The sequence below is a fragment of the Monodelphis domestica genome, chromosome 5 (assembly GCF_027887165.1).
Source record: "Monodelphis domestica isolate mMonDom1 chromosome 5, mMonDom1.pri, whole genome shotgun sequence".
In the NCBI taxonomy this organism is placed as follows: Eukaryota; Metazoa; Chordata; class Mammalia; order Didelphimorphia; family Didelphidae; genus Monodelphis; species Monodelphis domestica.
In genome coordinates this window covers 40,819,589-40,834,011 of record NC_077231.1, presented here as the reverse complement: position 1 = coordinate 40,834,011, position 14,423 = coordinate 40,819,589, and the positions used below count along the sequence as shown (strand labels likewise).

The following is a 14,423-nucleotide window of genomic DNA, read 5'->3' as shown; positions in this document are numbered from 1 at the left end:
CTCATCGGATTACAGGGTATTTGGTTAAGCACTGCCCCATGCAGATTCTCTGTATCCATACTCGTTTACTTACTTGAACAAAGGAGTCCCACAAACAACACACTTATACATTCCGCGATCTTTATGACTTGTGTATTTTCCTTCAAAGGCACTGAGAAAAAAACACACACACAAAAAGAACATTGGAAGGACATATAAGGTAATACTTTTCTCATAAATTTATAGAGCACTTTTCCCTAGAGAAAGTCTCAATCTGCATAAAGATCAACTCATTCCAAAATGAAAAATTAATAGCATCAAAACTGGAATATCACAAATATATTTTAATTTATCTTAGAAGAGAGTAGGAGCAAAAACTCTTCAAAAGAGTCTAGGTTTGGAATTAAATTCTCCAAGTTAACTAACTCACAGAAAGAATCTTTTCCTTTGAAAAAAAAAACTCCTTTTTTCTTTTTTTTTCCAAATGGCTATACTTTAGATTGAGCATTGTCTTAACCACCAGTAAGGTTTTGGAGTCTCTCAAGTGTCCTCTCCAGGAGTATCTGTCAGAAAATGAAGCTGAGGCCAAGACTCTAAGTTGGAGGAGCCTTAGTTTTTGGTTTGAGGAGGAATATTGCAGCTTTAAGGGAATATTTTTCTAAGTTAACAATCTTAAAGGCTAGGAGGTCATTCCGTTAATACAAATCAGCTGTGCTAGCCCAACAAAAAGTCTATGTGTGCTACAGCTTGTTTTTATTATACTTTTACCCTCTTTATGAGGTCCAATTTTTTTTATAAACAGAATTTTTAAGAATGACCTAATCTCTGGTTGTTTGTGGGCATTAAATCATTTGTTAGTCATGTACACAACAACCACGATCTGGGTAGAGCTCCTAAAGCTGAGCCCAAGGTCCACTGCCAGCTAATTTGGGTGGCAGAATGGCCTTTGCCAGAGAGTCAACATTTGGTCAATTCAGTAAAGAGTCTATACTGTGACAGGAAGAGAGTTGTTGCCTATTAACGAGTACCCCATCTGTGGTAAAGAGCCCTTTCAGGTCTTGAATGGAAACAAGCAGTTACATCATTAATAAATCTGGATCAGAGGTAAGTTAGGGCCTCGTGCCAAGCTCCATGGTATAAATTAGACAACAAAATGGTTAGACCTTGGCAAGTTTACCTTTGAGCTGGAATCAGCTGAGAGAGCCCTTATTCACTAAAAACACTCTTGAAAGTGAACACACTTTTTTTTCCAGGATGTAGGGCGAACTTCCAAGGACTAAAGCCATGTGAGGGCAGTTATTGAAAATTTTTGACATTCCAACCACAAATGAGCCAATAAATACTTTCTCCACATGTGCTTCAAAAAGAAATTGGAGTGGGGTGGAAAGGAACTAAATTATGCTACTTTCTTTTTGCAGCCAAAATGTCTCTGCTTACAATGGCCACCTTCAAAATTTCATCATCCTGGTGAGGGCTGTTGTTCCTCAGGCTCGGGCTTAATGGGACGTCTTCCTCTCTTCCTCTCTTCCTCTCTCGCTGACCCCCCCTCCCCCCGACATCCCCCCCCCCCAATCTCCCGAACTCCTCTACTCTACGGTACATCCACTTCAGTCCTTAACGAAGGGGCGGAGGCTTTGGGGGCAAGATGGAGCATTCGTTAGCCTGGGGGGCTGCAAAGCGCACACACCTCCAGCACAGTTTCTGGCCTTTCGGGGATATTAATTTGGAGTCGAATTCGTGAAAACAGTTGGTGAGGAAGATAAGGAAAAGAGGAGTCAGCGGACGGGAGAGCTCGGAGGCAGAAGTCCGCCCAGTGCTTAATCCCTTTCCCCTTGGCTCAGCCTCACCTCTCGGTTCCTTTCTCCTGGGTGACATGGTACTGCAGGGGTGTCAGGCGCTTCCTCAGCTCCTGCTGGGAAAAGACCACCTTACAGTTCTTTCTATCCCGACATGACCCTAGACAAAGAGAGGAGATGGGAGAAGGAGCCCTTTTAGGTTAGATCCTGCATCATGGCTTCTGCATTCCCTTGTCACTGACCAGAGCGGTCCCTAAGGCACTAGAATGCAGGTTGAGCTGAGCTCCAGGCCACAGTGGTGCTCAGGAGCTAGGGGATTCCCCCGGAGCACTGACCGAGGGCTTCAGCCCACGCCTAGTGTGCGGAATACCAGATTTTGGGACAGCCTTTCATTTGATGGCAGCAGCCATTCTCCCGAACCCTACCCCGCCACCCGCCATTAAAAAACCAACCAAACAAGCAAACAGACAACTCCACCCGCAATTCATTAATGCCCCAATCACGTGTGCCAATGGAGATATGATTGGGGTTATAAACCCTAAATGATCACCCCAGTGCAGATATCAATAATATGGAAAGAGGTCTTAACCAAAGACACATGTAAAACCCAGTGGAATTTCGGTAGGATACGGGAGGGCATTGGGGGAGGGGAGGGAAAGAACATGATTTTTGTAATCCTGGGAAAATGCTCTGAATTAACCAATTAAATAAAAATTTTAAAAATTAAAAAAAACAACTTTTGAAAATGTTTTTTTTTAATTTTTTTTTTTTGAAAATGTTTTTAAACAACATATATGTATGTGTGTATATACACAGGGCAATGGGTACATGATCAGACTTTGGGAAGTTATGACTTGCCTGTGTCAAGTCTCTGCACACAAGGAGTATCAGGGATAGGATTTGAACCCAGGTCCTCTGACTCCACAGCCAGTGTTCTTTCCATTTTACAATGGTTGCCTAGCAAATTAAACCTCCACCTGGCAGGCATTGATTTTACAACCTTGTAGTATGGCTTGAAATTGGAAATTATTAAACTTCTACTGTGAGTGGTTTAACTACAGCCATATTTTTTTTTTCTATATGCTAGCCTACAGATATATTTTCCATTTATTACCAAGCTGTTGTCCTCAGTGACTTTATCCAGTCACTTCAAATATGGAGACTTTGAAAACAAATGTCTAAGAGAGAGCTCTCCCTGAGTGGACAGAGCTGATAGAAATTGTCAAGAGCCAGACCAAGAGTCATTTGCCATGATCTGGCCAACACTCATCTCCCAGGATTGTTGGGAGGATAAAATTAGATATTTGTAAAGCATGGGTGAATAGTAGCTGTTTAATAAAATTTTTTAAATGGGGGAAGGAGCAGCTAAGTAACTCAGTAGATTGAGAACCACCCCAGAGACTGGAGTTTCTGGTTTCAAATCTTGTCAGACACTTCCTAGCTGTGTGACCTTGGGCAAGTCATCTAATCCCCATTGCCTTACCCTTGCGCTAGCCTTTACCACTCTTCTGCCTTGGAACCAATACACAGTATTGATTCTAAGGCAGAAAGGTAAAGGGTTTTGTAGGGTTTTTAAAAATTAAAACAAAAAAACAAAGAAAATTCTGAGGGAGGAGGTGAGGAAGATGGGAATAAGAAGGCTAAAGGGTACTATGTCTTCCAAAGTTTACCATTTTGTTTTCCAAAGTATATATAGGGCAGAGTTCCTTAAATCTAGGGTCAGTGAACATTTAAAAAATTATTTTAATATCTATATTTCAACATTTTATTTTGCCATTTTTTTAATATTTTGCATTCAGAAACATCATTCTGAGAAGGCATCAATAAGCTTCACAAAGAAAGGTTAAGAACTCCTGATCTTGAGAGACCACCCTGATTAAAATACATTTGAATACTGAAATAATTTTATGCAGACATATTAGCAATAGCAACTTTTATTTCAACTCCTAGAGTCTGTGGTTAAAAGTTCAGAAAACAACTCTTTATGTGTCTTATTTTATTTTACCTGTACACATGATTGAAATAAAATCTAACTCCTATATAGCACCATTACTCACTACAATGAAATTGCTTTTTTTTTGGGGGGGGGGCATCCATCACAATAAGAGAGAGACTCACCGATGGTCCAAAATGTATTTTAAAATTTGCTTTTAAGTAACTGAAAGTTAGCTTAAATGTCTTGATTATTCTGTCACTCAATTTCTTTTGTGATATAAAGAACTATGATTTAGAATAAGAAAACATAATGCTTGGTTTCTTACTTTGCAAAGCATCCCATTTCACAGCATGTGGGCCCAATGAAATAAACCCGTGAAAAATTAGCTAACTGGCCCCCCTGATTGATGGCATAAATAGAGCACCAGCATCCCCAGCCAAGGCAATAAAAATACAGTGACTAATTCAAGTGTTTGAAAAAAAAATATATGAATGGAGAAAAATACCAAGCAAGAAGTAGATACACACACTTTGGAATGTGCCCTGCAGGCTCTCAAACTTGGACCTCCATTGACCTCCCAAAAGAAGTCTGAGCCCTCTGTAAGAATGCCTTGCCACTGGTCCCAATCTAGAGAACATACATAAATTCAGCAAGCCCATCTTCTTTGCCATTTTGGTTGAGTATCTCACATCACTGAATTCCAGAAAATGTAAGTCTTTATCAGAACACCAAATAAGTAAATTATCTAAGGGAGAAAGAGTTACTTTCTCTCCTCTTCTCAACCCCACCTCAGAATTAATTCATCCATTAAGCTGAATTTAATTCACTTCACTACTTTCTGTAATCTGCTGAACACCCTTAAAGAAAGGTGAATTTCTACTCACTCCTGCAGACTTAAAGATCGTTATAGAACTTTTTTTTAATGGAAAGTGTCCTGTCTTTGTTCATTTTGTCAAAGAAATTCACTTTTCAAATTTAAGATGACAAAATACCTTGTTTAAAATTACTCCTTTCTAATGGCTTAGGTAATTAAAATTTGTACAATTCAATTAAACAATTCTGTCCAAAATATTTTTGTTGTTAATATATGTTCATTCATATAAAAAGATCAATTGTGTTCCCAAAGTTGAGAGAACCAAGCTACCCATCTGTATGTCATTTAGTACAAGAGAAGCAACTGCAGGTTTAAATTACATGGTATTGGATTGCAATTTCCTAACATTGGATGCTTTTCTGCTTTTTTACCTTGAGTCATTACTAAGGAGTGTTCATAAAAAGTAGCTTAAAGCACAGATGCTTGCAAATCATTTAGGCAAAGATGTTTCTTTTTTTTCTTTCTTTTTTTTTAGAAAAAGAATAATACTGTTGGTCACTATTGACTAACCATGTCAAGTATTTCTAAGAGAAAAAAAGGTAAAATTGAAAACATCTGATTGAAGTAAATAATGCAAACATAAAAAGCTTTACTAGTGAATGAAGGGTATTGAAGCAACTTTATTTCATAGATTAGAAATTACTTTTGATCTAAACATTCTTCAAAACAGATTGTTTTCCACTATGAACCATCTCATTAACTGTGCCACAGAGCCCTCGTTTTAATGGCAAGCTCTGAAAGTGCTGCTGTATTCCTTTGTTGGCCTCAATCTTTTTGGGGAGGGGAATCAAGATTTCATTCCAGGTTTCTTTGATTGTCTTTCAAGAACCACAAAAGCAGTATTCACACAAATTTTGTAGGAATGTGCCCTATGTCATAGCCTACAAATTATTTGGTTTTGGTGCACTTAAAGGTCACCTTCCAAATTAGTGAAATTTTCCTACATCCTGGCTTTTCAACCTTAAATATAAATATTGTTTCCTAACTGTAAGTGAAGTTTGTTCTCCAAGAAGTTCTATTGCTTATTTAAAGTTTTCCACTTTTCCTGAGTTTTAGTCCTCTGGTAATGCTGTTTCCTAAAGTAATAGAAAACAGTGAGAGGAAGTATGTATACATTATTTTCGTGTTGTTATGCCAAACAATTCAATGAGATGACTGTATATTAACCAATTCTCAAAAGTAAATCCTATTATTAATAACTTCCTTAGCAGTGATCAAGTTCAGTAAGCAAGAATTCTACCATCACTACTGAAAATTCATCACAATCATCAAGTTGATCATTCTATTTCTCATTCTGTTTTTAATAATTTCCTTATGATTTTGTCAAAAATCACCTAGTTCTCTTAGCTAATTTTGAAGGAGCTATCTCATTTTTAAAAATCCTGTAAGCAATTCATTGGATGTGTTCCCTTCATCTCCTATTTTTATAAGAATCTTAACTCTGAGGCTATAATTCTGTTATTACTCTGGGAAGCTTAACATTTGCATTGAATTAATGAATGAAAAAGAATCTGATTCATGACCTAAAAACCATCTTAGAAGTATACCCCAAAATATTTTTCTCCTATTATTTAGTAGTAGACTTAGATATTTTACAACTCGCAAGTGGCTATGGACATAGTTAAATTTCTCTGTAATGCATATCCTCTAAAGTGAATTTGGTATAAAGCAAATCTGACTGAGACTTTCCTAGAAGGTTTTTTTTTTAATTGCTAAAAGGATCTTCTTATAACTTTCCCTTTCATGATGAGCCTATGTCATGGACCTGAGTTTGGCATTATACCAAAGCCCCAGTGTGTTTAATTAGAAGTCAATACATATAATTTTTATAGGCAAAAAAAAAAAGAAAGTTGTCTTTTTTTTTATTCAAATGACAATTGGCTAAATTACTTTAAATATATGCTAACTCAAATTTAATATAGTGAAAGACTTTTTTTAAAATATATCTACCCAGAACAATATTCTCAAAAGTAATCTTTTAAAAAATAAACATCCTATTAAAACAAGGATTGGGATATTAAGAGAACAAAGACACTACAAATAGCTTGCTTATTACATGTAAATTATATAGTAATGTTCAATATCGAATAACATTATGAAAACACTAAGATCAAAAAGGAAGGCAAAAATCAGTGATGGTCCTATATGTTGGTGATGGAATACTATTGTGCTAAAAGGAATAATAAAGTGGAGAAGTTCCATGGAGACTGGAACAACCTCCAGGAAGTGATGCAGAGCGAGAGGAGCAGAACCAGGAGAACATTGTACACAGAGACTAATACACTGTGGTATAATCGAACGTAATGGACTTCTCCATTAGTGGCGGTGTAATGTCCCTGAACAACGTGCAGGGATCCAGGAGGAAAAAACACCATTCATAAGGAAAGGATAAACTATGGGAGTGGAAACACCGAGAAAAAGCAACTGCCTGAATACAGAGGTTGAGGGGACATGACAGAGGATAGACTCTAAATGAACACTCTAATGCAAATACTATCAACAAAGCAATGGGTTCAAATCAAGAAAACATCTAATGCCCAGTGGACTTACGCGTTGGCTATGGGGGGTGGGGGGGGGAGGAAAAGAAAATTATCTATGTCTTTAACGAATAATGCTTGGAAATGATCAAATAAAATATATTTAAAAAAAAAAAAAAAAAAAAATCAGTGATGGTCACAGGGCATCCCATTGAATTATCAGTTTTTCCATAGTGAATTAGCTTGTCAATCAACGGACCCTTATTTTCTCTGAATTAGCCCTTTTAGCATTTGAGTCAGTGATGAGATTCGAGTAAGGTTTTCATATAATCTAGAAAACCTTAGAAAGCTTCTCAGCTTTATATTCATGTCAATCAGAGCTATTACCTAAATCTGCATACGCAATTCAGGCTTATTTCTTCTATTTCAAAATGAAATATATAACTCCAACAACATTAATTCAAAATAATAAGTATATATGCACAATAGACTTCTTTTCATTTTGCTGTGATCTTCAAGTTTCCTAAGGGCATTGCAAATTAAATTTTTAAAGCTCTGCCTAAAAAGTAGATGATGTGATTTCCATTGTAATTCCCAATATTAAAAAAACTAATAGCTGCTCTAAGCTGCATCTTGTCATACCTGAACTGTCCTAGTGGCATCTAAATAAAGAGAAAAAAATAAAAAGTCAATTTTAGAATGGAAGAATGTAAAATAGATACTGTGACCTAGGATGCTTTTTTAAAAAACATTCCAGTAATTCAAGAAAAACTACAAAAAAATTCCAAGTATGGGAGTGGGGATTTGGGGGTTGGGGGTAACTCAGAAAGAAGTTCAATACTTGTACAAGCATGCCCAAGTCTCAGTTTGCTCTCAGAGGTAGACATATGCAGGAAAAACATTCCTGAGAGGGTCATGTGATCTCAGATGTCAAGATACTTTTACTTCAATGTTCTGACTTCCATGAAATTTAAGGCTCCAATACTTCTTACTGAGAACTTTGAACACAACATGATTTCTTTTTTTAATGTTTAAGAAAATGCAGCAGTTCAAATGTGCAAATCTGTAAGAATGAGGAAATTCACATGAAATTGGATAATTCAGAATATCTGTCTCTGAAACTTTTACCTGCCAAAGAAATCATATCAGTTCAACTTGTCAGTGTCTAGCACACTGCTATGCACATCATAAATGGATTTAGAGCTAGAAAAGATTTGAGGAAAGAAGACGAGAGAAGTCTAGAAACTTGCATAAGTTCACACAGATAGAAATTAGAATCTTAGTCCAAAATTTCTGACTTCAAATTCAATGTTCTTTCCTAAACACATAATAAAGTACTACTTAAAGGAATGAATAATCACTAATAAATGGCTTCTTGGCATAAAGGTGTTAGCTTCCTATTCTTAAGGAAGTCAGAGATATTGCCTAAATTTGACAGCACTTCTCAGCCTTCTTTCTTTTGTTTCCATGTAAAATGCATAATTCTAATAAGTAAGCGTTTCCTCAAAATAATTACTATATAAGCATGATGGACTCCTTTTTATTTTGCTATGGTCTTTAAGTTTGCCAAGAAAGTCTGAATGCTATGCCTAGCATTCAGATGTGATTTCCATTGTCGTTCCCAATATTGAGAAATTTATTATTGATCATACTAGCACTCTAAAATGATCAATATCTGTCCCAAGCTGCATTTTGTCATACCTGAACTGGCATCAGAATAAAAAGAAGAAAGTAAAAGTCATAAGCTTTTGCCCAATTCAAAGTTCCAGACCTACACTGGTAGGCTAGGAAGCTCAATGGATGGATATGGAGGCAGATAGTCAATGAAAGTTTTTTGATGACAGTTTTACAAAATCCTTAAATCTTTGGCCTCTCAGTGCTTTTTACCCACCTGAAATATTGCCTTATGATAGTTGCAATAATGATGTATGGCCAATGGTGGTACCTCAAAAGCAGTACAAAAAAATGCTACAGTCATGGTTTTGCATTATTTTCCAAAAGCTTCATTTCTTTTCAGTTTAGTCTAATTTCTTTTGGGTCCACTTTTACAGAACACAGAGGACATAATGGTCCAGAATCTCAGGAGTTAAAAATAGGGAAGTCGATTATCTATATACTAGGTAGTGATTATTTTTTCTTTCCCATACTTGAGTATTCCCATACATTCCCATAAATTACATCTTGATTTCTAAAGATGATCACATTTCCAGCTCTCTTCTTGCTTTTAATGATTTTATAAGAGACAATTCTATAGATTAAGTTGAATTGGCATATTTGATTAAGACTTGCACAAAAGTTCCAATTCATATCAGGGGAATGGACCATTTTTAAGTACCTGCAATTAAAAAAAGACCAAATGTTGTTAGCAGTTGTTTAACAAGAATGGTCTTCTGAGTTTTATACTTAAAGGTTTATACTGATAAATTGAAAAGTCATTCTCTAGAAAGCAGAAAAAGTCCTATATTCCTTTTAATTACTTCACAAAATCAGGAAGTCTTACCTGATTCAAGTCTCTTCTCCCCTGCATCATAATTTTATTCTGGGCTGCCTTATCCCATATTTACTGTAGTGTGTTGCTTTTGTTGCTTTGTAACCATTTTTAAGCTGCTTCGTTTGTATGGTTTGTTTGTTTTTTTCCTCTAAAGAGTCAACAAATATTTATTAAATCCTGATTGCCCACTTGATGGTCAGTGGAGATTAAAAAAAAAAAAACAAAAGCATCCCTCTCTCAAAGAACTTACAGTTTAATGGGAAAATAAACTATAAACCCTTTGAGGAAGAGGACTATTTCATTTTAATTTATGAATAGTACTTTAATCAATTCTCTAAACAACAGCAGTACAAGGGAAAGTGTGGGGGAATATAGTTTAATCGTCTATGTCTGCCTTGATTAATTAAAACCAGCAACAACTGGGAGACTCAGGTGACTTCAAGGAACACTTTCTCCTTTTGGAGGGCAGGGACTGGAGAAGTTCCTCAAAATAATAAATATTCATCTCTAAAATGGGCACTCACCTCTCCATGGCATTTGTCATTCCGAGATAACCACACATTCTGGCAAGAGAAAGTGGGTGGAGGAGAGGTTACCTTGAGTAAGGCTGAAGATCATCAGAATAATGAGATCTAGATTTGTAGGTGGGGAAAGTGAGACTGAAAAATGTTGTGAAATATTTCCTCACTTTGATTAATCCAATCATTCCCCACAACAAATCTGAGTATACTTAAGTTCCATTAATTTGTTTAATGAATATTTTTGACTGCCTACTAGATACAAATACCATACAGTTTTAACAGTTCAGGTTAAGAACATTAATGATGAAATTTCATTTGTGAGACTATATGGAAGAAACCTTGAAGTGGGAGTCAGAGTCCCAGCCCTCACACTAACTTGTTTCACTAATCTTGTTCTCAGAGTGCTTATCTATAAAGAAAAGGAGTTAACTTTATGAACCGTTTTTTCATGGTTTTCTTAAGAGACTGGCAAAGTTTACTTATTTTTGTGTGTGTGAAACACAGTGGCCAGTCTTCATTCACCTAATTAGGGACTTAAAAGTGAAAGGAAGTTAAATCTTAAATGTGTGTGTTACTTGGGGGTCAAGAAGCTGTATCTTCTCCCTTGATAATTACAAGAATCGCCACTACTTTTATAATCCACATTTCTTTTGCATCCCTGCTAGGTGCCACAGTGGCTAGGGGCTATACCTGAAAGTCTAAAAGACTTGATTTCAAATCTGATCTCAGATCTCAACAGCTATGCATTCCTGGGCAAGTTACTTAACTACTCCCTACCTCAGTTTCCTCAACTTTAAAATGGGGACAAATCCACTTATATATCATAGGATAAAATGAGAAAATATTTGTAAGGGCTTCTGCAAGTCTTAAAGTGCTATATAAATACTACGTATTTTTATCCCCATTGTTGATAATAGGAAGACTACTGGATTCTTTGGAATCTGATTGCAAGCACTATAACAGATATGATTGAAATGATTTTGGTGTTAGTATGGGCTGGCTCTAACACCTCCAAAATCTGGGATTTAGGACAATGTCTAAAAAGGTTTGGATTCAAATAGTGCTTTCTCACTCATAAAACAAGAGAAGAGCGTTGGTTTTGGGGGTTTATTTTGTTTTGGGGGGGGCTATTTTTGTAAGAGATCACAGTGAGCAAGAGGTAACAATGAAAGAGAAAGTCATTTTATCTGTCTGATTGCTTGTGAAACTTTTCTGACCAAACTAGAGTTGCCTGTTTTTAATTTTTTTTTTAGTATGGGTCTTCAGTAGAACATCATAGAATGTACAGAAGGGAAAAAAATTAAAAACAGACAACCTCATTTCCATTCTACATTTCACATACAATCAAAAAGACTTGCAAACAATAGCTCTCTCTCCCATACCTCTTGGCCCTGGGGAGTCATGGACTGCAAAGGGGAGTTGACATGTAACCACCCACAAGAAGGAAGTAAAGGAGCCATCCCACAGTCTAGCATGCAGAGTTTTATATAAATGTTTAAAGAAATGGAGTGTATTGGAGATGAAAAAGTGATTTGTATTATCTACAAACTCAAATTCACATACTTCCAAAATTATATCATCCTAGAAAAGCAGACGCTAAATCTAAATCGACAAAATACTAAAAGCAGAGAATAAATAGACAGACAATACGAACTAAGATTGAATCAATGCAACCATGACATTTGGGGTACATAGACTTTATTTTTTAACCCTTACCTTCTGTCTTAGAATTCATACCAAGTATCTATTCTAAGGCAGAAGAGCAGTAAGGACTCAGCAATTGGGTGTAAGTGACTTGCTCAGGGTCACAGAGTGAGGAAGTATTTGAGGTCAAATCTGAACCCAAGACAACTGGACAACTGGAACCCAAGACCAGGCTCTCTATTCACTCAGTCATCTAGCTGCCCCCAACTTTTTTAAAGATACATAGACTTTTAAAACCTACCCTACTTTTTTTCTCATTTATCTAGATAATAGTTGAGGATAGATAAAGATAAAGCATGATTCTGAATTACTCAGTTATTTTGCAATTTTTTAGGAAAAAACTTTTCATTGTACCCAGTGTTGTGTTCATCTTGCCTGATTCTCAATTTGGCTATTATCCTTTGGACATTCGTGGAAAATCTAAACCAAAAAAGCTACAGCCAAAATAATTATTTTTGATTGCTACTATAAAAACCCTCCATTTCACATTCTTTTACCAGCTATTTTGACTTCCAAAATCATCTTATCACTATTCCATGGAATAAGAGAATTCTAAAACAAAAGGGTTTTTAGAGACCATCTTTTCCAAAACTTCATTTTTTTACATGTGAAAACTGAAACTCAAGAAATAGTAAGTGACTTATCCAAGGTAAGACAGTAAGTTGGAGGTTTTCACCACACTGATGCCAAGTCCCCTTTCTCTCTAGTCTGTTTCTTTTCTACCATTCAAATTGGTCACTATCCTAACTCTCAAATAGTTTAATTTTCTCTATTACTTGTTCAAGGAACTTTTTTCCAAGAAGTCTATTTAAATGAGGTACCCTCATCACGTCTGAAGGAGTGATAGGCTCTCACCCTCTTCTTTTGCCATAACCAGACACAAATACTTATTTGGACATGATTTTTCTTAGGAGATTGTATAGTCTTTAAGAGCAAAGATATTAGGCTGTATTGTACTTCGTGGGCAGATGAAGATATTATTTATTCATAATAGGTAGGACCTGAGATGATCTCCTTTTGGTAGTAGTGAAGAATTTTCTTTGACCCAGTCATACTCTCTTGCCCAGTCCACCTTATGGCAAGGGGCATGTTTTTCTAGACAGCTGGTTAATATTGGGGGCCAGGTGGCATACAAAGACTAATACAGGGATTGAGTTAACGTTGATGCTCTAACAAGTCAAAGGAAACTATCATTGACTATATCTTCCTAGTATGTTTTGGATGTTTAATCCACTTAAAATATGATGCTAATAGAATATCTTTTTAATATGAAGCATTTGGTATTAAATGTATGCAGTCAGTGGTCATCTTGTTCATTCTACTACATATGTCTCATAGAAGCCCCTTCTCTGCACTTGTATGACCACCTCCCTCCCTAGTTGATAGCCCTGATCGCCTGTGGTCTACACTACTATAATAATTTCTTACCTGGGCTCTGCACTTCAAGTATTTTCCTACTCTAATTTATCTTCCACACAGCAAATAATGTAGTATTAGCAGATAGCTTGCACATAATTGCAGATAATACAAATCACTTTTCATCTCCAATACACTCTAATTGTTTAAAACTTTAAGTAAAACTCTTCATGCCAGACTGTGGGATGGCTCCTGTACTTCCTCCTTCTGGGTGGTTACATGTCAACAAAATGATATTGCTAAAATCTAAGTGGATTTCGATACTTCTCTACTTATTCCGAAGCTCTGGTTGTTCAAATACAAACTCCTTTTGTGGGAGCACTTAATGTCCTTCACAACCTGGCTCCACCCTACCTTAGCCCACTTCATCTGCTACAGTGTCTCTAATATTCCATCTCCTGCCTCTAGGAATAGACCCAGGCTATCCCTCGTGCCTGGAATTCTAAAAGTCTGTGTTTCTGTGACTTGATGTGTTTCAAGGAATCTCTTCTAGGTCTAACACTCTTTGCATCTATCATGGAGCCTTTGTTCAGACAAATAGAAATTACAATATAATTCTGATAAGACAAATCCACTCCATTTTATTAGATTTGACTTTCTATGTGGATCAAACTCTTCAGATAACTGACAAATATCCACTGTTCTATTTAGGTAAAGTTTGAATTTTCTGTGACTATAAGAAACAGTATCTTTCTTGTATCTCACTCACCCTTATCCTTTTCCCACCAGATCACTACCAGGAATAAGTGGGGTTGAGGGAAGGGAATTCTTGCATTGAATTATGTGGTTCTCCTAAGCTAGGGTGGAGGGAAACCTTTGTGAGTTGAACCTAATACCTCTTTCCCAGCACACTTCTTCCTAATCCCTAGATGGCAAATCTGGGGTTGGATTGCCAATGGGTGGGGGTTCCCTCTTTGATGAGTGATGGTCAATTATATTTTTTCTCAAATTGTAATATCTTTTATGGTTGGTTTTGTACATAGATAGTCAATTTCATTAAAATAGGTTACCCCCCCCAAAAAAAGTAAGCTTTTTTTTTCTTTTTAATCCTTGCCTTCTTGGAATCAAAGCTGTTCCAAGAGAGAAGGAATGGTTAGGCAATTGGGGTTAAGTGACTTGCCCAGAGTCACATAGCTAGGAAGTATCTGAGGCCACATTTGAACCCAGAACCTCCTGTCACCAGGCCTGGCTCTCTATCCTCTGAACTGCCCTATTCTCTGGTATAAACT

General features: G+C 36.5%; 1 protein-coding gene across 5 annotated transcripts in view; it reads right to left on the bottom strand.

The window, feature by feature from the left end:
• Positions 1-14,423, bottom strand: part of MSRB3 (methionine sulfoxide reductase B3) — a 216,117-nt gene that overhangs the window by 155,123 nt on the left and 46,571 nt on the right. For all 5 annotated transcript variants that reach the window (XR_008912080.1, XM_056798404.1, XM_056798401.1 and 2 more), the window contains 2 exons: positions 1,827-1,935; positions 74-151 (listed from right to left, as the gene is read on the bottom strand). Coding sequence is in view for 4 of the 5 variants with exons in the window: in XM_056798404.1 (XP_056654382.1) it covers positions 74-151; positions 1,827-1,935 (187 nt within the window). In the remaining variant the exon portion in view is untranslated. The remainder of the gene's footprint in view (positions 1-73; positions 152-1,826; positions 1,936-14,423) is intronic.